This window comes from Cygnus atratus, chromosome 1, assembly GCF_013377495.2.
Source record: "Cygnus atratus isolate AKBS03 ecotype Queensland, Australia chromosome 1, CAtr_DNAZoo_HiC_assembly, whole genome shotgun sequence".
In the NCBI taxonomy this organism is placed as follows: domain Eukaryota; kingdom Metazoa; phylum Chordata; class Aves; order Anseriformes; family Anatidae; genus Cygnus; species Cygnus atratus.
Window position 1 is genome coordinate 178,709,574 of NC_066362.1, and position 25,123 is coordinate 178,734,696.

At 37.9% G+C, this 25,123-nt stretch overlaps 1 protein-coding gene across 6 annotated transcripts in view; it reads right to left on the reverse strand.

Annotated features, from left to right (window-relative positions):
- Positions 1-25,123, reverse strand: part of ZC3H13 (zinc finger CCCH-type containing 13) — a 48,699-nt gene that overhangs the window by 9,955 nt on the left and 13,621 nt on the right. For 5 of the 6 annotated variants that reach the window (XM_035553309.2, XM_035553305.2, XM_035553303.2 and 2 more), the window contains 11 exons: positions 19,584-19,692; positions 16,804-16,943; positions 15,862-16,022; positions 14,400-14,597; positions 12,855-13,028; positions 8,718-9,028; positions 7,266-7,730; positions 5,718-5,897; positions 2,968-3,511; positions 1,813-1,916; positions 464-1,477 (listed from right to left, as the gene is read on the reverse strand). In XM_035553309.2, coding sequence (XP_035409202.1) covers positions 464-1,477; positions 1,813-1,916; positions 2,968-3,511; positions 5,718-5,897; positions 7,266-7,730; positions 8,718-9,028; positions 12,855-13,028; positions 14,400-14,597; positions 15,862-16,022; positions 16,804-16,890 — 3,238 coding nt within the window. In that variant the 5' untranslated portion in view covers positions 16,891-16,943; positions 19,584-19,692. Of the gene's footprint in view, positions 1-463; positions 1,478-1,812; positions 1,917-2,967; positions 3,512-5,717; positions 5,898-7,265; positions 7,731-8,717; positions 9,029-12,854; positions 13,029-14,399; positions 14,598-15,861; positions 16,023-16,803; positions 16,944-17,414; positions 17,601-19,583; positions 19,693-25,123 lie in introns of all 6 variants that reach the window. The other variant, XM_035553310.2, reaches the window with a different exon arrangement.

Consider the following 25,123-nt stretch of genomic DNA (forward strand, 5'->3'; position numbering starts at 1 on the left):
ATCATAACGGATCTCTCCCTCCCACAAAGGGCATTTTAATTTTGCCTAGATTTCAGTATTTCCATATCAAAATGAATGTTAATAGCAAATTTGAAAACATTATTTATATAAAACTGGCTCAATGGTCTGTTAGCACAAGGACTTTCTCTTTCTTTCAGGTTCATTTGTTCTACAAATTGCTTTATCCTCTAGACAGCATGAACTGCTAAAGCTGACTGAATATTTTGGTGTAAACAAAGTGGTAATCATCATGCCCACTGAGGATCAACTTTTCAAGTATAGTAACACTTCCAGGAATCTTAATTCCCTCCAGTTTTACTATGAATTGCATAGAACCTCCCTCTCCCTTCACACTAATTAAAAATTAAAAGAGTATATAGCCATGCAAGAATGATTTGAGATTTGTACCTTTGCACTTTCATAAAGAGTGGTAAGTCAGTCTCGCTAAAACGTATCTTATTACCTGAAGATGTGCTGCGACTGGGCTCCCCTCTTTTCAACTGGTCAATCCTGGACTTTCGTTCCCCAGTGATTTCTAAGCTTTTCTTCTCTCTGTCCCTGTCCCTGTCCCTAGAGGTACTGTGCAGGATCCTCTTCCGTCCGGTCTGGTCATCGCCACTGCGATGAGCTGACTCATTGGAAGGGGATCGAAGTCGGCTTGAGGCATGGCTCCGATTGCTACCGAGACTGCTGCTGCGCTTCTGATCCACGGGTTTACGATGTGGTCCATCATCTATAGTAACATGAGGGGCTTCCACCTTTTCTCCCCTCGTTCTATGACTTTTTCTATGGGAGTCCTCAGTGCTTCTTTCTGGAACAATAATGTCACCACGTTCAGGAACGTCTTCATCTGACCAGTCACTAAATGTTGTCTCTTCTCTTTTTGGGGGGACTTCTGCCACAGTTTTCTCAGGTGGTGCTTCAACCAATTCTTCTTTTGTGACAGGGGGGGTTCTTGGGCCTTTCTTCTTTTTATGATGTGGAACAATTTCTTCATCAGAAACCTCAGAATCACCCTTGGACCTCTTCCGCTTTTTCTCTATGTTCTTCTTTTTTTGACCTTTCTTGGGTGAAAAGACCTGGCTTTCCTCGGTCGTTGATTCATTAGCATACCTTTCCACCCCGCTATCATCATCTTTCTTTTTCTTTGTGGCCTTTTTCTGTATTTTAGACTTTTTCTTGCTGTCATCATGCATTCTATCAGAAGCATCTCTTTCTTCAGAGGGACGGTGTCCAAGATTTTCCTGAATCCTAGACCGGGAGCTTTCTGAAGCATCTGGTTGCTCTCTTTGCTTATCTGCTGAAGAAATTCTCTCTTTAAACTCTGGTTCTTCATAACGCCGGGAACTTTCCTTTCTGTCTGATTTTCGCTCTTCTTCTTTCCAGCGACTCTGCCTATCTTCTGCAGCATGAGAGGGGCTCAATGACCGGGATTCCTGTGGTCGCACGACCTGGCTCAGAAGTCTGTGCTTTTCATCTACAAAATGGGAAGAACAATGCACTTGTATTGTTCAGAAAGGAGAAAGGGTGAACATTTGGTATCTTTGCATGCTAAGAAGTATCAATCAAAACAAAAATCCATCACTTCAGTTACACAAAAGTTTTGTTTGTGTTTTTTGTTTTTTAAAACTGCTGCAGCAGCAGCAGACTACTACCATTTTGGTAAACATATACCTTAACAGATAAGAAAGGGGAAGAGGACCCTTAAAAACTCTCTCCGTGTTCTCTTCTATTTAAGATTAGAGATTATTTTCCATAGGCAGAGGATAAGCTGGATCCTGCCTGCAGCAGAGAGAGCCCACTACTACTTACTTTTATCATCTCCACTGTTGTAAGCATCACTATCAGGAGAGTGCTCACGGCGACGTTTGGGTGACTGACGAGGACTTGGGCTGCTTTCATTTCTGTGACGCTTCCTGTGGAACAAATATTTGTAGGCAAATTTCTTGAGTATTCTTTGAAGAAAACCTTCAGTAATTGAGTTTATCATCAATACAATCCCTCAAGTGTAAACACCTCATAGAGAAGATCTAAGGATGCTAGGAAGTTTTGTAGTTTTCTAAGCTGTTATTTCAAAACTTCCAAAAGTATTTGTCTTGTCATATATATATTATACCTTAAAACTAAAACTTAAACACTTAGGACAGCTATTTTTTATTTTTTAAACAAAAAAAGTACAGAAGGCAATTACAATCACTTTTTTCCTATGGCAATGATCCTTGCAGTGGGTTGACCCTAGCTGGCAGCTAAGCCAGACGCTTGCTCACTTCTCCCCATGAGGGACTGGGAAGACTCTGTACTGGATGATTTACAGGATTCCATACTTCTCTCACACAAAAGCTACTAATTATTTCTAGGCAAAGCAGCCATTCAGGACAACACTGATTTGCTCATTACTGATGTCACAATGAGAATTTTATTGTACTAAATGGAAAAAAAAAAAAAAAAGAGAATCAGTGCCGTACCGATAAAACAAAAGAAGCACCACACATTTACTTGAGATATTGTTGATGCCTTCACTGGTAGCCTTCTGGTGTTGAAAATTCAATAGTGCAAAGGGCAATGTATGTTCCACAGAAATCTGATGAACAGTCATGAACCCTGACCTAGTTAGTTGCTATCACACTCTTGAGACTTCAAAAGGTACCACAGCCTCCTATTAGGTTTCAAAGAATGTCTGCATTATTAAAGCCAAGGCCAAACAAGCAGACTTTAGCAGTTCCGTGATTCTGCATTAGCAGAGCATCAGACTAACATCACCAACATAGTACACAGCCTAGAATCTGATTTTGGAGCCACCAGCATATGCCACACAGATGCAGGGGAGACAAGGCTTCAAGATCACACCTCTGCACAAACAGGGTATCTTCTCCTTCCTTTGACACTCCCCTGCTTACTATCTTACTGAAATCAATATTAAGAGAGTTTTTTATTGATGTTATTGAAGTAACAGTCAGATCCACTCACTTGGATTTTCTTTCTTCATGGACATCTCTTGAACTTCTTTCTTCTCTGATATCTTCTCTCTTGTCCCTGCGGTCATCCCTTCCTTTTTCTTTGTCATCCCAGTCTCTCTGGCGCTCTCTTTCTTTATCTCTGTCTCGACCTCTCTCCCTTTCTCGTTCCCGCTCTCGATCTCTCTCACGCTCACGCTCCCTTTCCCGCTCCTCCCTCTCCCTCTCTCGCTCCTTTTCTCTCTCCCTTTCTCGTTCCCTTTCCCTGTCATGGTCCCTGTCTCGATCGCGCTCACGGTCCCTATCTTTGTCTCGCTCCCGCTCTCTCTCCCGTTCCCGAGCACGATCTCGTTCCAACTCCCTCTCCTTCTCCCTTTCCCGTTCCCGGTCTCTTTCTCTCTCCCTCTCTCGATCCCGCTCTCTTTCTCTCTCCCTCTCTCGGGCCCTTTCATCTCTCCTATCATCACTGCGATCTACCCTTCGCTCTTCTCGTCTTTCATCCCGCTCGAGGTCATCACCTCGTCCTTGATGTCGTACTGGTGAGCTTGCTCTCTGATCTGTGAAGAGAAGCAAGTTTGATTACCAAATATTAATGGGATACACACTGCTTCCACTACACTAATAAAACACCAATGACTTGGTGTTTTGGTAATCTAGCTATAGGTTTGAATCAACTGAAAAACAGCTCCCTGTAGTTCTGAAATATTTTTCCAGTATTTCAGGAGGGAGCTTTCCTTAGTTTAGAGAAAAGTCACTATTTATTTTCTACTGGGCATTTCTGAATGGCTTCAAAAGATAATTATACTGCCTTAGAACCTTAGCCATTACTATTGTATTACTGAATCATTAAAATCTAGTACAGGATCTTGGAAAGCTCAGAATGACATACATATGAAAACCAAGCATCAAGACTTCCATAAGAAAATTTCACTTCCAAAAATTAAGAGTCACAAGTTTCTAAGAACTCACATTGTTTATTTTCCTGTAACTTTACTAGGTGTTATAAGAAATACTGGCCTATCTCCTCACAGAAGAAGAGATCCCTGCATAGAAATACACAACCAAATCCAAGAGAAAGGGAGAGATGAGGATTAGCTACAGGAAGCATAACTGCTGTAAGTTTTCATATGCATTCACATAAGGAGAGTTTTTCAGTGTTCAGACAGTAGGCTAGGGTCATGGAGAAAATGATATTCATACAGAAAACAACTGATCCAGAAAGATAGTGAAGACGGTTTATCTAAGGGCATTTATTCTCCACAGACTTAATGCTAAATTTGGCTGCACTCTGTTAGTTATTTTTGGAATATTTATATAAATTTTGACTACTTTATAACAATTTTTATGCTAACATTTGTAGCATTTGAACAGGAACAGACCAGTAAAGCTTCTTTCAAAATATATATTCAAAGCATTATACAAAAGAACAAGAACTGCATGAATAGAGGTTGGTATTTTTAGGTCCATTACTCTGATGCTGAGTGTACTTCCTTGTAAATTGAGACCATGCCCACCAGGGATAAGCAGACAGAGCTTGAACAGGACTAAGTCAATAAAACATGCATTTCCATTAGTTTAATCAATTTTAATCTCTGAGTGAATTAACAATGACTTAATGCTCCCCTGCTACCAGGTAAAATTAAAAGCAAACTCGAATAACGTTTCTGTCATAGATGTAGCGCTTCTTTTTTTTTACAGATTTAAATTATCAGACTAAGCAAATGGTTCCATGAATAGGTTTCATCTTCTTTTAATGGTGCCTGTAACTTTATAATATGATTTATTGTGCATACCAAGTAGTAGGTTTTATACAAAAGTTCTGTAACACCTGTTTATTGTGTCAGTTTTGGGTGACAAAACATCTACACACAACTCTTGCATGAATTAAGATGCCTGTAAGTATATTAGACAACTGAACATGGATCGTCAACACTTCTTACACGACCTTGTTATGATAACATGTTATTACTTCCAAGTTGTTGGTTTTTTAAAATCAAAAACTTAGTATGATATGGAAAGTACAAATTACATGATAAGGTATTTAGCATTTACTGGAGGTTTGGAGGTGGAAGAAGCAAAAGCTAGTCTGCAAGAGCCAACCTTCCAGGACACATTCAGACTGCAGGGTTTTTCAGCTGACAAGAAAAAGGAAGTCTGGAGATTGGGTTTATTGAAATCGTGCCTTGAAGACATGAGAGAATCTAACCTTTCACAAGAACAGGTGACAACAGACATTTCAGTGAGCCAAAAAACATTTCACAAAGTAGTATACAAAACATTCCTCTGAAAAACTGAAGGTGAACAACAGCTGCAACACACCTTTCCCTTCCAAAACTCTCTTCTTAAGATAGGAAAAAAATCATTTTAGTTTTGTATTCATTCTTCACAGCTTATCCTTTCATTTCCATACTATTTTTATTTGCTTGATTCCTCCTATTGTCTTGATTGGTGAGCAATACAATTATTCTCCATAGTGGCAGTTGGTAGTAAGTTCCTCAGAAACAACAGCAAACTCTTTCAGGTGCAAAAGTTTGACATCTTGCACACTATGACTAAAAGAACAGTCTTGCACACGCTTTCCATGATCACTGCTATCTGTATTGGCTACCTGTACTAACAAAGTTAACTCACATCAAGGATAGGACTAGCGTCAGTGTGCAGTTATTTATGAATTAGTAGTGGGAAGGAATGAGAGAGAAACACATTCATACATATACTTTAAACTACGTATATACGTGTGTGTAAAAATATACATTAAAATACCTCTTTCTCTGTTGTCACGCCTGTCCCGTTCACTATGTCTTCTTTCGAAGGAGGAATCTCTTGCTTGGTCTCGACTATCATAGCGATCTCGATCAGGGTAGCTACTCCTTGATTCCCAGCTATCATGGTAGTTTCCACTACTGCTGTGACCATCCACCTGGGAGCTTCTAGTCCGACTTCCTAATAGTGATGTATCGAGATAAAAGATGAGTTCCCACATGTTAGGAAATCCAGTGATGTTTTGTAACACCTAACTAAAGCAGTAACTTTTTAACAAACTTGAATTAACTGTTCATGGAAATAAAAACTGCACTGGCAAACTCTACTTAACCAAAACCTCTCAAATTTGACAAGCTTTAATTGCAAAGTTATTATTTTCCAACCGCAGACTCAAGATTTCCTACGTCACCCTCCCCTAGTCATAACATGAGGTCTCCTGACTAGGAAATAAAACAGTCAAAAAGTCAGTTCATATTTGTTCCAAGTATGATGTAAACTTACAGACTTGGCAGCAGGAGAGTAAGAAAGATAATTTTTCCTGTAAAAATTGTATGGCACATTCTTATTGCAAAAAGTTTAAATGCCATTTATTAGAGAGGTAAAAGGTGGTAAGTGAAGCTGTTGTACAAAGTGCATCAAACTTTCAAAAATACTGCCAAAGGTTAAAATTGCATTTTCGGTCAATCAAGAAGGGTGGAGAGGGTAAAAGATAGTTTTCAAGTGCCTATGCAGCTGCATTTGAGAAAACAAAAAATTGCTACCCAGTACTTTGAGACATGCTGCCTCCTACTAATCAGGCACTACACATAAGCCTCCTGTGTTTGTGGCAAATGGGAAAACCTAGGGCTCAGTTGCAGAAACATTAAGACTGGTGCAGGGGTTCAAGTTTGTTTTAAAATGATATGGCAGGAGAGTGGTGTTATGCCACCTTAAACAGAGAATGCAGAAGTGCTATAATTTTAAGCAACTGTTCTGATTTAATGACAACAGAATTGAACATAACTTAAAAGCATGAACTGCAGAATCACAGAACCATAGAACCATTAAGGTTGGAAAAGACTTCCAAGATCATCTGGTCCAACCATCCCCTTCCACCAATGTCACCCACTAAGCCATGTCCCTAAGCACCACGTCCAACCTCTCCTTGAACACCCCCAGGGACGGTGACTCCACCACCTCCCTGGGCAACCCGTCCCAGTGCCTGACTGCTCTTTCTGAGAAGAAATGTCTCCTCATTTCCAGCCTGAACCTCCCCTGGCGCAACTTGAGGCCATTCCCTCTAGTCCTATCGGTAGTTATCTGCAAGAAGAGGCCAACCCCCAGCTCCCCACACCTTCCTTTCAGGTAGTTGCAGAGAGCAATGAGGTCTCCCCTGAGCCTCCTCTTCTCCAGACTAAACAACCCCAGTTCCCTCAGCCGCTCCTAATCACTCCTATTTGGCAGCATTTCCACACGTAACACCAAACAAGGTAATACAAATGTCAGTGTTCGGTCTCCAATAATAAGGACACTTACTATTTATATTTTTTTTTCAAAATCATGTAATACCTTTGTCAGATAACTCTGGACCTCTACCTCGACTTCGGCCCGTTCGATCACTTCTGCTGTCATTTCTGGAGTCACTTCGGGAGTCATTCCTTGTTTCGGCACGAGAGCTCTCCTCTCTGCCATGGGATCTTCCATAGCTGCGTGAGTCCTCCTGATACTGGTCATCCTTTTTATGGGCATCCCGACTTTCTCTGTCTCTGTAGTCATGAGAATCTCGGGTGGAACGTGAGTCTCTTTGATCACGACTATCTTTGTTATCTCTGCTATAATCCCTTGTATCTCTGGAGTCTCGAGTGTCTCTGGATTCCCTCATCTCCCTCCGATCTCTGGTATCTCTCGTCTCCCTCCGATCTCTTCCATCACGAGATTCTCTGTCATCTCTATGATCCCTGGAGGTACTCTGCTCCTGGTCATAATCACGATCATCTCTTGTGTCTCTTTCTTTTTCCCTTTTCCCTCTAGTTTCTGTAAAATGTTTAAAGGAGTGTTATATACCGAGCTTAATCAAAGCAAGCAAAAATTTAGAGGATGAATAGCACTAAAACAATACAGTCAAAATATACTTCTGATATACATATTAATTTAAATTTTGAGTGTAAGAAGGATAAGATCATTTTGGGTATCCACCTATATATTTCAGTAAGCTTTAAACATCTTTTTCTGAATTTGAGCTTTACAAATATTTACCTGTTCAAAGGGGGAATAAGTATAGTAAAAATAAATTTCAAAGACATTAGAAAGCAAGCACACTTCAGTAATTTAAAGGTAAGATCACTTTTCCTACAATCATAGGTTCCTTTTTTTTCTCCACACACATTTTCAATAAATTTGTGCTATAATTAGATCACTTGCTTTTAAGACCTCTTTGCCCTCATAAAATCATTTTTTAAAATTATTTATTTACAATATTACTGCTACAGGAAAGTGAGTTTACAGTCAGTCTAAAAAAAGCTGACATACGTACTCTTTATAATCTGTCTATTTAGAGAAATGGCATGTCTGACCATCACAGATTGCTCAACCAACTTTAAAGATTTCCAGAGGGAATGACTCTTTGCACACACCTCACTTAATGTCAGTGAAAAAGACAATGGACAAAGCAATCAGTGATGACTGGAATAGCATCAGATCTGCTAGCATATGCCTCGTACAAAGAGAAGATCACTTACCTACAGAAACGACCACTGCATTACACATAAAATATCTAAACAGATGCTTACAGGATCTCTTGAACCATCTGAGCCTACCTAAGCAGTCCTATCAGGACCAATGCCCTTGCACAGTCCCCAAAAACAGCACCACAAACACAGCAAGAATTATACAGATTTCTGCCAGTGCTTTCTTTACCACCTGGCCACTGGGATAGGTGCAGATCATGCCACAAACTGAAAATCTTGTTCAAAATGCAATCTGCAAACAAACATTTGTCGGAAATGCTATTTTTATTCATACCATCCCGCCTTTCGTGGCGCCTATCATGAGACTGTGAAGTCCGATCACGATCGTGCCTTCCCTTTTCTCTTCCAGGAGATCGGTGCCTTGAAGGGCTTCGCTTCCTCTGAGGAGAAGAGGAAGAGCGTGGGGGGTAGGGGGAAGATGACCGTCTTGCAGGCGGGGAAGCTGTCCTTTGATAGGAGGGAGAAGGAGTTCTTTTGCGGTGTGGGGAAGGAGAATGTCTTTGAACAGAGGAACCCGATTGCGATGAAGAGGAGTGATGCCTAGAGGATATGGGAGAATGATGCTGACCTGATGGAGAGGCAGACCTGCAAGGAAGAATTAGAATAGCCACACATGAAATAACTTGATTTGAAAAAATTAAATTACTATACCCTACACAAAACAGAGGGATTAAAATAATTTGTGCATTCTCTATCCTCTGTCTGTTGAAAACAAGTGCTATGTCTGTAACATCCAGCTAATCTTCCCTCATATATTTCAAAGTATACTTATCTCTAAATGGTAATAGTTTACTTAATACCCTAGAACAAGTTTTTAAATCACAATTACATTACATATACTGCATTATATATATTAGACTGCTTTCCCAGGGGAAGAGAGAGAAGAGTCAGCAAAAATGTGGTCTCTCCCACCCCACGAACCAAGTACAATTGTTTTCTTCAATATATGCTACTTTTTGGTCTTCATGATAAAGTTAGACAGATAGCTTTTATATAGTGTTACATAAGGGCATCCACCTCTCCTCCTAAATAGATTTTTTTTTTCAGAGAACAACAGTGCATTTTTTTTTTGCATTTTTAATTTCTGCCTTTTATTACAACCTTTAAACAATTTAGGCCTGGATCCTAGAAACTCATGCATGTCTTTTGGGTAGACCTGCGTGGTGCCAGGAGTTGGACTCAATGATCCTTATGGGTCCCTTCCAACTCAGGATATTCTATGATTCTATGATATCTACTTAAAAGTTTAGCAAACATGAATGTTTCCACAAGCAGGGAGATCTCTTATCTAACAGAATAAGAAAAAACATATACCAAGTGTCTCATCTTGGAAATCCCATAGATTAACTAAAGATCATTTACATACCAGTGAACAGATTTCCTCATAACATGTTATCACATGCACAGTCTAACGTGGACATATACATGCTTCAAGCCTTTGAGCTCAGTAGTAGTTTTTGTTCCTTATCAGCATCTAAGCAATTTGCAAGCATCTTTTCTTGTGAAATACGCACTGCCCTTAATTCCCAACTGCCTTCCACTTCACAGAATTTCAGAGACTCCAAAGAGAAGAGCAGGAGTCTGAATAACCACACACAGACAACACATTTTCAAAAAAATCACTTAAGTAATTTACTTTCTGCTTTTGAATATGCATGCATATACAGTGCCAGTGACTTCAAACAAATACCCAGATCGTACAGTTGAATTCCTCAGTTTCAGGTGACCCACAAAGGAAGGACTGCTTTACCAAAGGCAGGACCCTTCTGCAATATTCCATAATAGCCCAGCAGTTGTTAAAGCTATATATGTAATGCAGCTTTTGCTGAGCATCTTGCAAATGTCAAGAATTTTTTCTCAGTAAGATAGCTGATGTCAGTTGGGCTCTGAATAGAAGGAGCACTGAAATGATTCAGATTAGCAGGCTTACAGCATGTCACAATGCTATCCAGGACCTAAATGGACAAACATCAATGCTATTCAGCAGCAGATCTCATGGCTAAGGCCATTTTCTAAAAGACTCAGACATTGTGCAGGTAGAAAGATTCTTCTTATGTGAAGAACACAGAGCAATGATTCAGCTTCCAAGGAGCAAAGCTCTGGGAACAGAACATTATGTGAAATCACTGGCAACCTGAGGTAGGAACTCTGTAAGGAAGTCTTTTTTTAGGTAAAATACATCACGGTGGGAATCTTCTATTAATATCAGTGTTTTATTCTTCCTTATAGTCAATGTCAGTGACTCAAGAAAATTGCCTTCAGAGCCCCACGGAATAGTATGTTGGTTATCACAGGACCAGTCTCGCAAAGGTGATGGTTCTACATCTGGATTCCATTATGGAACCAGATATATCCACTAAAGGATGCACTGTGACTTTTCCTTGAGGCACTTCAACTTCAGACTTGTCAACTGAGGGAAATCAAACACAATTTTTACAGCACAGCTGAAAACAACACTCGAACAGAACCACTTTAGTTCTATTAGAAAAACACGTAGGAAAATGGCAGAAAGAAAGGGGTGAGATAAAAGTAAGTAAAATCAGCCTTTATAACATGCTTAAGCGAGACATGCTGAGACAGGCTGTATCTGTTTTTTGATTTAATTCACGCAGTGTCTGTGAACCTGTATGCTCAGATATTGCCAGGCCTGGAAACTATCCCACTGAGATGCATCTATGATGGTCAATGCCAGAGACTATTTGTAGTCCTCAACAGTAGACTAAGATTTTGCATCTCCTTGTCTGTGTAAGTAAAAGTGCATGGGGTCCAGCTGATGCACTCTTGTTGTATCTTAGGGATGCCTGGAATGTCTACGTGCAGTCTGACCTCCAGGATGTTTGTGTGTAGCTTCTTTTTGTCTGGAGAAAGAAAAAACCTTAAAGTCTCCTATGCATGCTATAGGTAGGCATTCCTCAAGGATAGCAGGAAAGAGTAAACTCAAATTTCTCTGTTTCCATGACTGCATATTTATGCTGGCTGTAGCTTTCCATCACAAAAGGGAAGATTTGACCACTGAAAGCAGAATACTCACTATTCCTGAGAGAACAAGTAGCTTGCATGCCTCCATGTTGTTTTCATTGTATGTGAGCATTTGTACACTTGCTCACATACAATCAAAACAGCCTGGATTTAGTAGTAAAGCTTCCAAAGCACTCAAAGTGAAACTCTGTAAGAGCCAGAACTGACAAAATCTAATTTCATGACTTACCATCTTTAAACAAATACTATGTTTACTTTTCACCATTAAACCCAGCGTATGAAACAGACATAGGGTTACTACAATTTGCTTGCACGTAAGACTATCAAGAACTGTTTGGAGACAAACAGAACATTTCAAAACCTGCTTCACTGCCTCTAGCAGAAGGCAAGAGGCACTTTTCCTCCTTGCTTAGCTCCCTTCCACAACACTTTGTATGTCTGCATAGAACCTCCCGGCAAGTACCAACAAGCAAAACACTGGAGTAGGCTAGAAAAAGTGGGGAAAGACATGCTGCAAAGGTGGTTTTCAGTATCCTTACTACTGGAAGCTGCAAGGAGAAATTGGATGCTCTACAACCTTCTCTTCAAACAATCTTATTTGGAGAATGTGTCCATCAATGATGCCTAGCTTAACATAATACTACATTGTTCCATCTGAACTGAGTAACCACAGCAGCAAGAGCTTGCTTACAACTCTTGAGATCGCTGAACAGACGTTTTTTCTTGTTCTATCAGAATGCATATATATGACATCTGCTGTCCTTCCCCCACCCTCCTCAACAGAAGTGTAGAGAGTAAGTATGCATCCCCTCCCATTACAGAATTACAATATTTAGCACTACCATTCTGAACTTAACCTTACAGATTCTTTAAGCCCCCAGTACAAAGCTTTCTCCCTTTCTTTTTAAAACTAAGTAATAACTTTTCCCAGAGTGGCAAAAGGTTTTTCTCTAAGGCCCCTAGAACCAGCAGGGACTAGATCTTCTCTGAAGGTTCTCTGAAACTGTCCTCATACTGTTCTGTGTAAGTCAGACACACTTGCTTTTGTGATTTTTGAAAATTTTCTAAAAGATTTTGTGATCTTTAAGAAGCAAGGAGAGGAGGAAGAGAAAAAAAAATCCCAAAGGATCACAGAAAGAGCATGTCTCATATCAGAATTCTGAAGCTCCACCCCAAGCCAAAACATTTGGGAGGAACTGATGAACAGAAACTTGCACATTGACTTGTGTTCCTGACCTGACAGGTACCTATAATATCTGAAAACAAAACAACAACCAAAAAAAAACACATCAACACCAATACATGTAAAGAAGCCTCTGAGTTCTTGAGGCGCACACATACCCCCAGACAAACACATGCAAGTAGGCAAAGCAACAGAGGAAGTTTCTAAATTAGATTAATGGAAGTTCTGTCTTTGCAACTGATCACCTACCTGCGAGAAGGTGAAAAGTTATGCTTGTGAGTGGTTGACTTTGCTGGGGCTCGGGAGGCTTGTCGTCGCCTTGCAGCGGGTGGTGAATACTCTCTGGAAGGAGAGGAGTTACTGCCAGAATGATCTGCAGGACTAGGAGAACGCTTCTGCCTATGGGAGCCTTCAGAAGGATCTCTGGGAAACAAAAAGAGCAGTTTGTTCAACAGGCATAACAGGACATCAATACATTTCTAAGAATGAACCTGTGCTTACAAGGTCAAAAACTACTCTTAAAGAATGTTTTGTTCCATCTGTAATTTCAAGAGATTACCTGAAAGTTAGCAGAACTAAGGAATGCAAGATACATACTAAATTTCTTCCTGATTACTGGATCATAAAATCCATGACTATAAGACAGTAAAACCAAAATACATTTATATTTTTACCTGATATTTCAGGCAGTGGTGAAACAAAATTCCTATTAATAGAGACTCATTTACTGCCCTATTAAACATTTCCATTAACATTTTATTCAAGAATCCTTAAGTTCACAGAAATTTTCAAACATTAACTGCAATTTCAAATGAATTAAAAATCTCTCTGAACCTTCAGCTATTTCACATCATGAAGCATTGACATTACATCTTATTTTTTATTATAAAAAGTCACCAAAAATCCAATACTGAAATTAAAGGTTGCAGTCACCACAGCAATACCTGATTATAGTACAACCATGGGCCAATTACTCTCTTGACCCTTTCAGTACCACCTGGAACTTTTTTTCTACTGCTTATGGCCTTCCAGTAACAGAGTGGGCAAGTACGAGTGAAATAAAATATTTTTAAACAAATTACTGTGTTTTTACTGTACCAATTAAAAATAGACTTTTTTACTGGTCTTCAACCTCTTAGTCTTTGCTATACTAGTTACAAAAGATGCACTTATGAATACATACCCTATTTTCATCAAGGGAATATAGAACTTAAAAATGCAAGTGTTATATTTAACAACTTAAATGGACAACTAAGCTTCAGAAAATAATGGGAATAGTCATCTAAGTCCACCATTAGATATATATATATATACACACACACACATATATGTGTAAGTGATGAAATTCTAGAATTGCAATAGCTTTTGACTTCAGAAATACTTTTTAACCTACAGAAGGTCGGGGAAAGTCTAAATGTGCCACCGCCAATTTAGAAAGATATTAGTCCTCTAGGATTTCAGAAAAGCAGGCAAGCAGACACGTAAATGACTCTGATAAAGACTCTGGCAAGTGAATTGTTTCATTGGTGAAGATCCAACTTCCTGAAAAATAATGAGTCTTTCAAAAGGGCATTTGAAAACCTTATTATGCAACTTAAACCTGTTAATATGTTAGTTATAGTTTATCAAACTACATAAGGCTTTTCAATACTTAATGAGTACTGAAATGGTTGTTGGCAAGGCAGGTATAAATCCCTTATTACTCTGTGTTTTGGTAACATTGATGTAATCTTGTTTTTAAGGGTAAAAGCTAATAATGCATCATAACTTACCTAATAATGCATCATAACTTACCTCTGCTTCTCTTTTTTCTCTTTGTGCCTTTCAAAGTCACGGCCTCTCTCTTTCACCTCCCTCGTCTTTTCTTCTGAACGTTCTTTTCCTTTATGTTTTTCTTTGTGTTTTTTTCCTAACGGAGTTTCCTCTTGTACTGGAGGAGGAGGACTAGGGGTACGAGGACCTTTCTTTTTACTCTGGTTACTTTTAGAACTCCTAGATATAAATTAACAAGAAAAAAATGAAGGACTGCCAACTACTTCAAATAATGATTGCTCAAATGTTGGCAGGAAAGTATAATGTAAAGGGCCTTGAAGTTTTTAGGATAGGATTTGCCACTCCATTAGCAAGCAGTGCTCAGTAACTTGACTGAAGGGTGAATGCAGGTGGTAAAAATTCACAATAAGCTCTTCAATTTGTAACCTTTATTTCTGAAGCAAAAATAGGAACTGCTCCCATTCAGACAGAACTATTTTCCAAGGTTACAATGCCTTTGCACGAACTGCATACATCACGAGACCAGAACTCTGGAGTATCTTGTCTGTTTAGACTCCCAATTCTGCAATGCAACACTCAAGTACAGAAAATGACTTCATTCATGTCTTAGATTTACAGTTAACTACTTGATGCAGGATAAAGCTTTTGAGTATGTATTTCACATTACAAAGGAATTTACACCATTTTTTTCATATGAATTATCACGGACATAAACCCTATAAACTAGATGCTACCACATACTACATGCCGGTAGCATATTATCCCCATGCTCTATCCTCCTGTAGCAAAAAGCATTGGTTTGTTCTTAAAGGCTTTGTTTGCTTTGCAAATACAGACGTGTCTGCTTATACTGTTCCAGTAATTTCTTTCTTATCTAAAAGCATCAAACAGTCATTTGAAAGCTCCTGCAGCCAGCAACAACTTAGTTTCTGGAGACTGACTTTTTGTGGCAAGGTGCCCAGTCTGACCTTCCTGGAGCTTTTGCGCATCTTATCTTGTCCTGTTTTTTTCCCCTCACCTGCATTCCCCCCCTTCTTTTCTCCTCCTGAAGTCTGAGAAAGTCTCTGGCTTTAAAATCAAATATTATTTCCTGAACAGCAACATCCAATACCAACAGAATGTAAAGTCACATTTTAAACATCTCACTTCAGTCTAGATGAGCTATTTTGCAGGCTGCAGCATCTTAAAGCAAGCTGCCTCCCACTTTAGTTATTTATATTTCCTCATCACATCCCAGACACTCTGGACATTCAAAGAGAAAAGGCCATGAAATCAGTCAACTGACAACTATGCGCATGTAGCAATTTTCCACAGTAGATGACTCACGGTGCATAATTTAGAGACTTTTCCCTAAAGTTATAAAATCAATAGTTCTGAAAGCAAGGAAAATGAAAAACTGTATTAATTATGAAAGCCCCAGTAATAAAAATCAATGTGGTTCTCTGCTCCCACATTCTCCCAAGACGCATCTCTACGTACTGACCTCTGCTGATCCAAAAGTGGGGAAGATACAGCAGATGCTTTCTTTTCTTTCTTACTAGCTGAAGAGGAGGATTTGGGACTAGATCTTCGTTTTGGAGACTTGCTAGACTTTCTTGGTGATGGTGACGGTGTCAATTTAGATCTAACCACCTCAGGAGAAATCTTGAGGAAAAGAATATATTAAATGTTAAAAGACTGATGCTCAAAAGCTTTGCTGTATGCTGATACATGTCATATATGTAAAAACAGTAACAGTCTAGATGTGAGATCTTAACCATTTACACATCTACCTCCAATAAACTAACCGTACAGTTTTCAAAACAGTTTATTAGCTTACAAGAACACCATAAAAGAAACATGGCAATAAAAGGGTGGGGGAAGAAAAGATGACTGCAAAGACTGTAACTAAAAGTTTAAAGTTAGTATGATCCCAGATAGTATGATCCCAGCTAGCATTTCATTGTCCAGAAAAGAACCTTGTTTCAGACTTTTTTTAAGTCTTCCCCAAAAGTAGGCCTTCTAGGACTTTGGTAACAGCTTTGCCTGTCTGTCACTCTACTTTCCTCAGTTACCACAAGACATGTAAGAAAAGGAGCTTGGCGTAAGTTATGCCTTGTGTTTTCTTCTACACCATCTCTGTTAAAGGTTTTATTAGCTTTAAATCATTAAATTGCAAAGTTTCCTACTCATTTAATAGCTGACTTCATAAAGGAGAAAACTTGTTTATGGTGCCAGATGACTGAACAGATGATACGTGACTTGCAACTAATATCCATGTCACACATCAAGTTATAAACATGCCACTTATCTACTACTATGTACAGAATAGAACTTTTGTAATCCAGAAAGCTCAGGTCTCTTAGGAAACAATAAGAAGTCTATGAAGTGGTTGCTGAATTTTTATTTTTTTTATATTTTAATTTTGCATTTACAGAATACAAACCTCTTTTTTAATGACAATTTCCTCTCGTTTCTCCATGTTTTCCTGTTCCAACTTCATGAGTTCTCTCTGAATCTTTTGGCGCTTCATTTCCAAAGACAGCTCATGATCATAATCATAGTTAACATCTCCATTATCAGAGTCTTAATTAAAACAAAAAGTAAATAGACTAGTAAATGGATTACGTATGAAATAAATAATATTCCTTTAGCATACTGGATGCCAAGCATAAATATTTCAGTGACTTTTAAGCATCGCATAAATGGATCAACAAGGCTAAGCCAAATCTCTCCTCCAATTATCTGCGTGAACCTGAAATAACTCCAGTTAGTCCCATATGACCCACCATTAAAATACTTGAACTTCATTAGTAACACTTCACTTCTTTTAGAGACTTGGGTCAATTTATCTAAGGTAGCAAGGGAAACCCAGTACACCATTTCTTTCTATTCATATACCAAAAATATCCCAAAAAAGAGTGTTTTCACAAAGACCGAAAATATGTGGAGCCCTGCTTAATTGGGAAATCTCACATGAAATGGATTAAAATAGTAATGCACTATACTAGAGCTTTTTTTTTTTTTTAATGTGGTATCCTAGAAATCAATTCATACCTTGTTTAATTACATCTATAAATTGACTTTAAAATAAAAGAAGAGGTCTGTATAGCTTCTTTCACTGGGTAAAACCACACTTAAAACATTCTTACTCCTTGGTATTCACATCAGCATTTTCTTCTCGCTTTTTCATTACGTCATTGTCAGTTAAATACCACACCCTTCAGGCCATGCAACTGAAATCTTGTTGAAAAAGAAAGCAGTCTTACTGTTTACACTTCCTATTTTGTTTATAGTTACTTAAGTCAAATACTCAAAAAGCACATTGATAAAAGAACCTTCCAAGAACAGATACCTCATTAAAGATTCATTAGCTTTCACCCCCCTTTTGACACACAGGAACTATATAAAAGCTTTGCAATAACTATGTTGAGTCTACAAATTCTCTTCATGTGGCTTGAGAGCATGAGAACAGCCTCCAGAAAGGTGCAGTTCTTAACAGCATAGGTTCTTTCCCAGTCCATCTGTCCAATTATATTACACTACAACTTCACAGACACCAGTTCTGCTTTACCCACAGAGGTTATGAGCAACACTATTTTGAGAAATTCATAATTCTCAAGCTAGAAGCCTCGATGTCTAAGAATTAAGACATTCATGCTACATATTTACATAAAAATAGATGTTTTTATGTTGCAAATTTTCTTCGACTTAGATTCTATTTCCATGCATATATGCCATAGGACAGTCAGGGAGAGCAAATAACTTACAGTACATCATACTGCAAAAAGATTCATTATATCTGAATTCACTTGAGAAATCTCCAGGTTTTTTTGTTTGTTTGTTTGTTTTTTCCTTCCCAGAAACAAAGTCTGCCACTTGGACTATTAAAACTTTATTTTCTACACTGACTATATCACGGTTTTCTATGTCACAATAAAGTACTAGACAAGCAACCTTCAATCAACTAACAATTACATTTGTATGTTTAGCCAAAATTATTTTCAGGTTATCAGAAAAGGTAAACCACAGCATATGAAGATTTCTAATTTGACAGAGATTTTTGCTATGATTCTGTGTAAATTTTAGGCATTTTAATTTAAGTTAAAATCATGCATCTCTCTCAGTGTATAACACGTTTCCCCCCTTCCAAGTGCTTAGTACAAACCCTTTCGTTTAGGAAGGCACTGTGACTGCATTTGGTTTTCATCATGCAGAACTTCCAGCAGAACATAACCATAAACATAAGCAAAAGCGTTAACCATACAGAATCATTTGTGCATTCTGAAAATATTTGTGGTTACAAGAACAAAATGTAGATATGTATTCTAATATAATTATTTATAACTAGTATCTTGTCTAATAAAGAGCTATAAATTCTTTGGAAAATGACTGTTTCTTTCTTTGGCATCACTACTGTATGGTAGAAAGAATCCTCAACAGTGGACCAGGACCCCCACATTGTCTTGCAATATTTTAACAACTGCTGAAACCTTGATACTTACAAAACTATGTAAATACCACATTTCATTAGAAGTTGTCAGGATTTCAGTGGCAGTTTAACTTGGTCTTCAAAGGAAAAAGGAAAGACTCAGGAGAGTGGTGAGAAAACAATACAGATTTTTCCTCAACTATGCAGTAAATGGATGAATATTATCAGCACCAAGGACAATAAAATCACCTTTCAACCACAACAAGAGCCTACAGTAGTAATGCACAGCTCTTACCACTCCTCTAGTATTTTCAGAAGATGATTTGTTCACCAACTGTCCCATTCAGCTGTTGGTATACGCATTCTAATTACATACTTACTAACGAGATAGTCCACACTAATACAAATTACACACACACACACACAAAACCGAACAAACAAACAAAAAACTGTTGACTTCTAACTTCAAAGGAGTCATGCTCACTTCTTGGACCGATCAGTTTCAAAATCATCTTGGATTCAGCTACTGACCTAATGGCAAAAGGCTCAACCACAGAATAGCCAATGGCCAAGTTCCTCGTCTGAGGATTCAAAAACAGAATGTTTCTAAAAGTTGTTTTTACTATTACTGCAGTCCAAATCAAGTTGCTCCTTTGCCCTCTTCCAAAAATAGATCTTAATGGCTACTGCACTCTACTTAGAGACTGAATCTTTAACTATTTTACTTTACATACAGTCCAGTATTAGTGCAATTCTCTGAGCTGTAGGGAGACCATTAATTTAATTTCACTTACCTTCTCTATTTGTTTCCCAATCTCCATTTTCCTCTTCACTTTCTGGTGTTCTCTCCTTCGTAATTTTGATATCCTCCTTTTCTCTATGTCTTCCTCGTGAAGACTCTTTCTATAAGGGAAAAATGCTGCATTAGAGTAAACAACTTTATTTTTAAAAGAAGCCTGAAGAAGCAGGTACATTTTACATGGTATTTTGGCTGTTCCTTTTTTATAGTACAAAAAGCAATTTCCCCCTCAGCCTGTTGAAAAAATACCTTCTTAAATAAGCAGAGACTCCACAGGCAAAATACTCTAATGCAATTTCATATAATCAGTATGCAAATAGCAGATGGGGAAAAGAAGGAAGAAGGAATTCATAAAGTAAGGTTTAGAGGCAGGGCAAGAATTAAGCACGTATCAGAGAATCAGGTTTAAAATAAGAAAGTCATATGCAAGGCAGATGACCCTCAGAGAAGCTGAACCACTTAACTCTCCAGAGGATAAAGAAGGGGGCGGCAATGCAGGGGGCGACCCTTGGCTGGCAGAAGAAAGGGGGAAGAAAATCTAAAGCAACGGACTGGAATCGAGTTTTCTTAATAGCTTTATAGCTGAATGTTCATTGCTCGATCTTATTAGTCATGTTTAACCAGTGCAGTAGCACCTATTTCGCATGTGGCAAAACAGCGCATGTGGTGCACAGGACCGATGGTCCTATGGATACCTAAGGATGCCAGAGACTGTTTGTTCTTACAGAATGTAAAATAATTTATAAAGCCACCTGGTCCTGAGCTGCTCTTCTCCCCCTGCTACGTTCCAGTAGTAGAGCTACATAGTTGCATCATTGCCTCTGCTGAATCCATATTCTCTCCATATTCTCTAATCTACCTGGACTTAGCGAAGTACAGGACAAAGTGTTTTGTTTTTTTTTAACTGTTCACCAAAAAAAAAAAAAGACGGCAAACCACCCACGAACATCCAAGCTTAGAAGTATCACAGATTAATTTATTATGTACGAAAACACAAAGAGCAAATAACAAAAGCCTGTCCCACTCCCCATTTGTTCTCACCTCCCAGAGTGCTTTCTTTTGGGGATTCTTCAGTGCTGGTTTGTTGGACCCTTTATGCCAAGAAAAGGAGATGCCTGAGAATTTCACTAGCTATTCCTTATTGTGACTTAGGCCATTACTTGATTTAAATCCTTAAGACCATGTCAGAAACATAGTAGGGAAATAATAAGAGTGACTCTACACAATATTGCAAGTGAATACAATGGAACTATTCCTTTTTATTCTTTAACAATGTTAAACACTAGTTTAATGACATAAGTGATCACAGAGTAAGTACTGCATTTATTTTACCTAGTAAACTGAAAAGTACTTCAGTGCTGCTTAGTTATCTTCAAGCCCCTTATCTTGATGTGCTAAGTATATCATATCAAACCCTTACGAGATTTTGAAAAACTGACCATTTGCTAAATAACACAAAGAAGCTTCACATGAAGGAACTAACTTGAGTCAAGTGTAACTAAAAGCAGCTTCTAGAATAAGGACAAGTCAGATTTTCTTCACTTCATGACAGGATCTCTAAAGTGATGCACAAGATCCTAACTTATCAGGTCAAATTGGTTTCTGACATCAGTTGCAGACAAGTCTACATCAACTAGACCATCAACACAACAGGCACCACATGCATTCCAGTCTAACAGCAACAACTGTACTAAGCTCCAAAGGAAGTTACTTGAAGAGAAAATAGACTTTTATAAGACTCAAAGTTTGCAGCTTTATCGACAAGCCCCTCTTGCAAACAATTTTTTTCGTACAGCACCTTCCTTTTTCTAGGCTACTTTTCTTGAAAGCTGAATTTGTTCTAGCAAACTGTTTACTTCTGCTATATACTAGTTCCTATAAACAAACAATAAACATTAAATACAAATACTAAATTTTATTAATTCAATCCTATGTGGTACTAGCAAACCACAAGATGCATGTTAGGCCATACCCTATACATACTAACTTCAAAAAACTTCAAGGCCAATCACAAAATAACTTGTTAATAAAGAGCATTCTGAGTAAACTGCACGTTTCAAGAACAATTTAATACTCCATGTTAGAAGCTGTACACAACCTATACACATCTCACCTACACCTCCAAACTTACAACACCACACAAGCGTATTGAAACAGCCCGTATTTTCTCCTCTCAGTGGAGACATTTGGTAGTGGCAGCAATGGGACAATCATACTTCTAAAGAAGAATTGAGAACAAAATCATCTATGAAAGGAATTTTATTGAATTATTGAATATAGGGGAAGCGAATAGACAATTTTAATGCAAGCATGCTATTTTATAAGTCAACACAACTTGATCCAAGCCCGTCCATACACTAAGCAACTTGAGTTTACTTGTCAGGAGAAAAGATTATGGTAAGACAGCATCTTGGGAAGAAAAAAAAAAAAAAACACAAAAAACTGTGCTTAGAAACTGAGTATATTTTCCTGGGGCACATAATTCAAGAATTTAAATTATGACGGTATAGAACACATTCAAATTTTCTCATGGAAAAGTCTTCAATATATTCCTTTTATTGTATTTGTTTCAGTTCCAAGGCATTTCATTCCCTCATACTATAGGCTATATTAGTTAATGAGTAAATATTTCATTCATATCCTTACAGACCTTCTTATACTTTACATTGTTTTTTTGCACCTCTACCTTAATAAGCCAAGAATAAAATAAGCCAAACTCCTACAGGGCAAAAGCATGTCTTTTATTTGTACTGGAAGATACTGTATCTGAAAAAGACTCCATTTACTAGAATAGAAACAAACTTTTATAATGGTATAATTATTTACTAAAAAAATTGTTAACTGTCCTAAGTGCAGACAGTAATTTAGTAGACTTTGTCTACGCTGTTTTCACGTATGTGCTCGAAGTTAAACTATTAACATGTGTTGAATAGATTATTACAGTCTAATGTTGAATTTCAGTAGAAATGCTACTTAAAGAAAAACATACGACATTATGACTGAATTCTATGAGATTTTATTAAACACCTACTTAAATTGAAGTTCCCCACCTTATAAGACAACGAGTCCTCTACAGCACAAGACTCGATGTCTCCTCGAATGAATTTCCCACTACAGCAAGAAGAGCTTGGCCAAGCACTAAAGGACTTACCCAGTCTGCAAAACATGCTTCTAGCTAGTAAGTGTTATTTTGCCAACATTGATGGAGAGAATATTTATAAGGCTTACAATCTACAGTTCTTACAAAGCAGAAGCTTCAGCTTCAGCCTTGTCAGCGCGTGTGCATGCAGCAGTGACATAAACTAAGTCAGAATTCACTGTAACTCCGGAACAAGCTATCATGCATCAATAGCTCACATCTTTTGGGTAAGCACAGTACTATTTTGCTCTACATATAATACCTCTATAATGAAAATTACTACCACACTGCACAAACATACAAGAAAATGTATTCCGTTTCCCTGAAATGAACAGGTATTGATTCCATTTCAGAGATGGAAGACAACGCTGACCTCTATTTCCAGTGCAGATATTCAAAAGCCACAGTGACAAAAAGCAGATATAAAACAAGTGATAGACATTCCTTACAAAAACCTTTCCTAAAGGTAAATTAAGTTCTTCCCACTTTTTCCCAAATCACACAAACCTCCCAGAAGTTGCTTTACATAATACTTCAAATACTCCAATGTATCTATCTCAGAATTCGGAGAAAAATTCAACATGAAAATTTCCAACTAAATACAGTAACAGCAAGAACCTTTCCTAGTTATTTGTAATGTATTTGATACACTAACATCAGAACTGAAATAAGTCCGAACACAAATCTAAGAAACACAAAAACAACTGAGTTTGCTGTAGTTGTCCATGTAACACAGCATATTGTCTCTGAAAATAATAGTACAAGACATGAAGAAATAATAGAAGATATATTTTTATAACCTGTCCATGTATGAAATTTCTTCCTAAATACACATAAGATAACCAGTAAAATCTCTATCTCCAAACACAGAAAATCTCTTCTCTTCTACTGCCTCAACTGTTTTTGGATCCTATTCATGGTTTTTTTTACTCTATCTTCCGGCAATCAGGTAGAATTGTCATATATAACGTAAACAGCATCTCCCCTTGTCATTTTCAAATTTGCTATTGTTTCTACTGGGATAAAGTATGAATAAGACGCATCTAGTTTACATTCTCCCAACCATACATTATATGCATTCGCCACAACTCCTTTCTTCTTCTCTCCAGTCTCCTCCCCACCCCTTTCTCACTTCAAAAAGCCCTCTGACTGTATTGCCTTGCATACAGGTGATCATAACCAAACAGCATTTCAAATAAAACCGGACCATTAATTCCTACAGCATAGCAGTGATAATTTTCTATTCCATTTTTATATTACTGAGTATTTTGTTTCTGTGACTGTGACTGTACTTTGAACAGATGATTTCATTGAGCTGTCCACAATAACTTTTTTCTACTGTATGGTTTCGGTTACTTTTAAAATATTAATTCATATATTTTTTGTATTAAATACTTCCTTCACTGTGCATTACCTTGCACTTGCCAACACCATGTTTCATCTGCCATTGTACTGTTGAAAATCTTTTCCGCAGTCCCTATGGCATTCCTCTGACTTTATTGATCTCAATTAGTATTCTCATATCTTCTGCAAAGTTTAACATTCGGGATGTCCATCATTTTTCCATTCTTAAAAAGTAGCATCTCTTTAGATGAAGCACCATAGCATTCTCTGTAACCTCATTTTAAATTAATCTAAAATTTTCCCATTAGCTGGCTTCTAAAACTGACGATATTATGCTTGTTATTCACCTATCTATTCCTCAAAAGCTTTGTTTCAAAAGAAGCTATTTAAGATTTCACTTATATCAGTTTTCTTTTAACCACTACTCTCTGTTCAAGTTTCAATGCTAGTAGATCAGCGAAGCACAAATTTTGACTGCAGGAACAGTGCTCTTTCTTCTTTATTTAAAAAAAAAAAAAAACACAAAAAAACACAATTATGAAACTTTTCACGAAACAAGCTACCTTTCATTATTTCAAAATGAAATTAAGACTTCTTATCCATTTCCTCAGTTATCCCAGAAGCTTTAGTAAGATGAAAACGTCAATCATTAGATCTCCACCATAACAGTAACTAATGATGGAGCAAGATTTCTGTAAGCAGTTCAGTTACTTCAGTCTTCTGTTCTTTTGGATATCCTGGTTCTTTGCAATGCAACTCTTGACGACTGTCCCTCTTCATCTATTTGTTCCAGAATATTTTCTTTGGATATCCCATATTTTCCACAGTTGCCTCCGTGCAATTAATACAAAAACCTCAGTGGTTTCCTCAGCCTTCTGTTTTATGAGACTGAAGCAGAGCAATTTTTTCTCTGCAGTGTGCTTATCCTGTAAATAACTCTTTGGTACTTTAAAAGATGGTCTAATTCTCCAGTTCCTTTTGACTCCTGTTTCCAGTTCACCTTTATTTGGGGTTTAGTTGCTTAAGAGTATTTTATTATTGCATGAATAGAA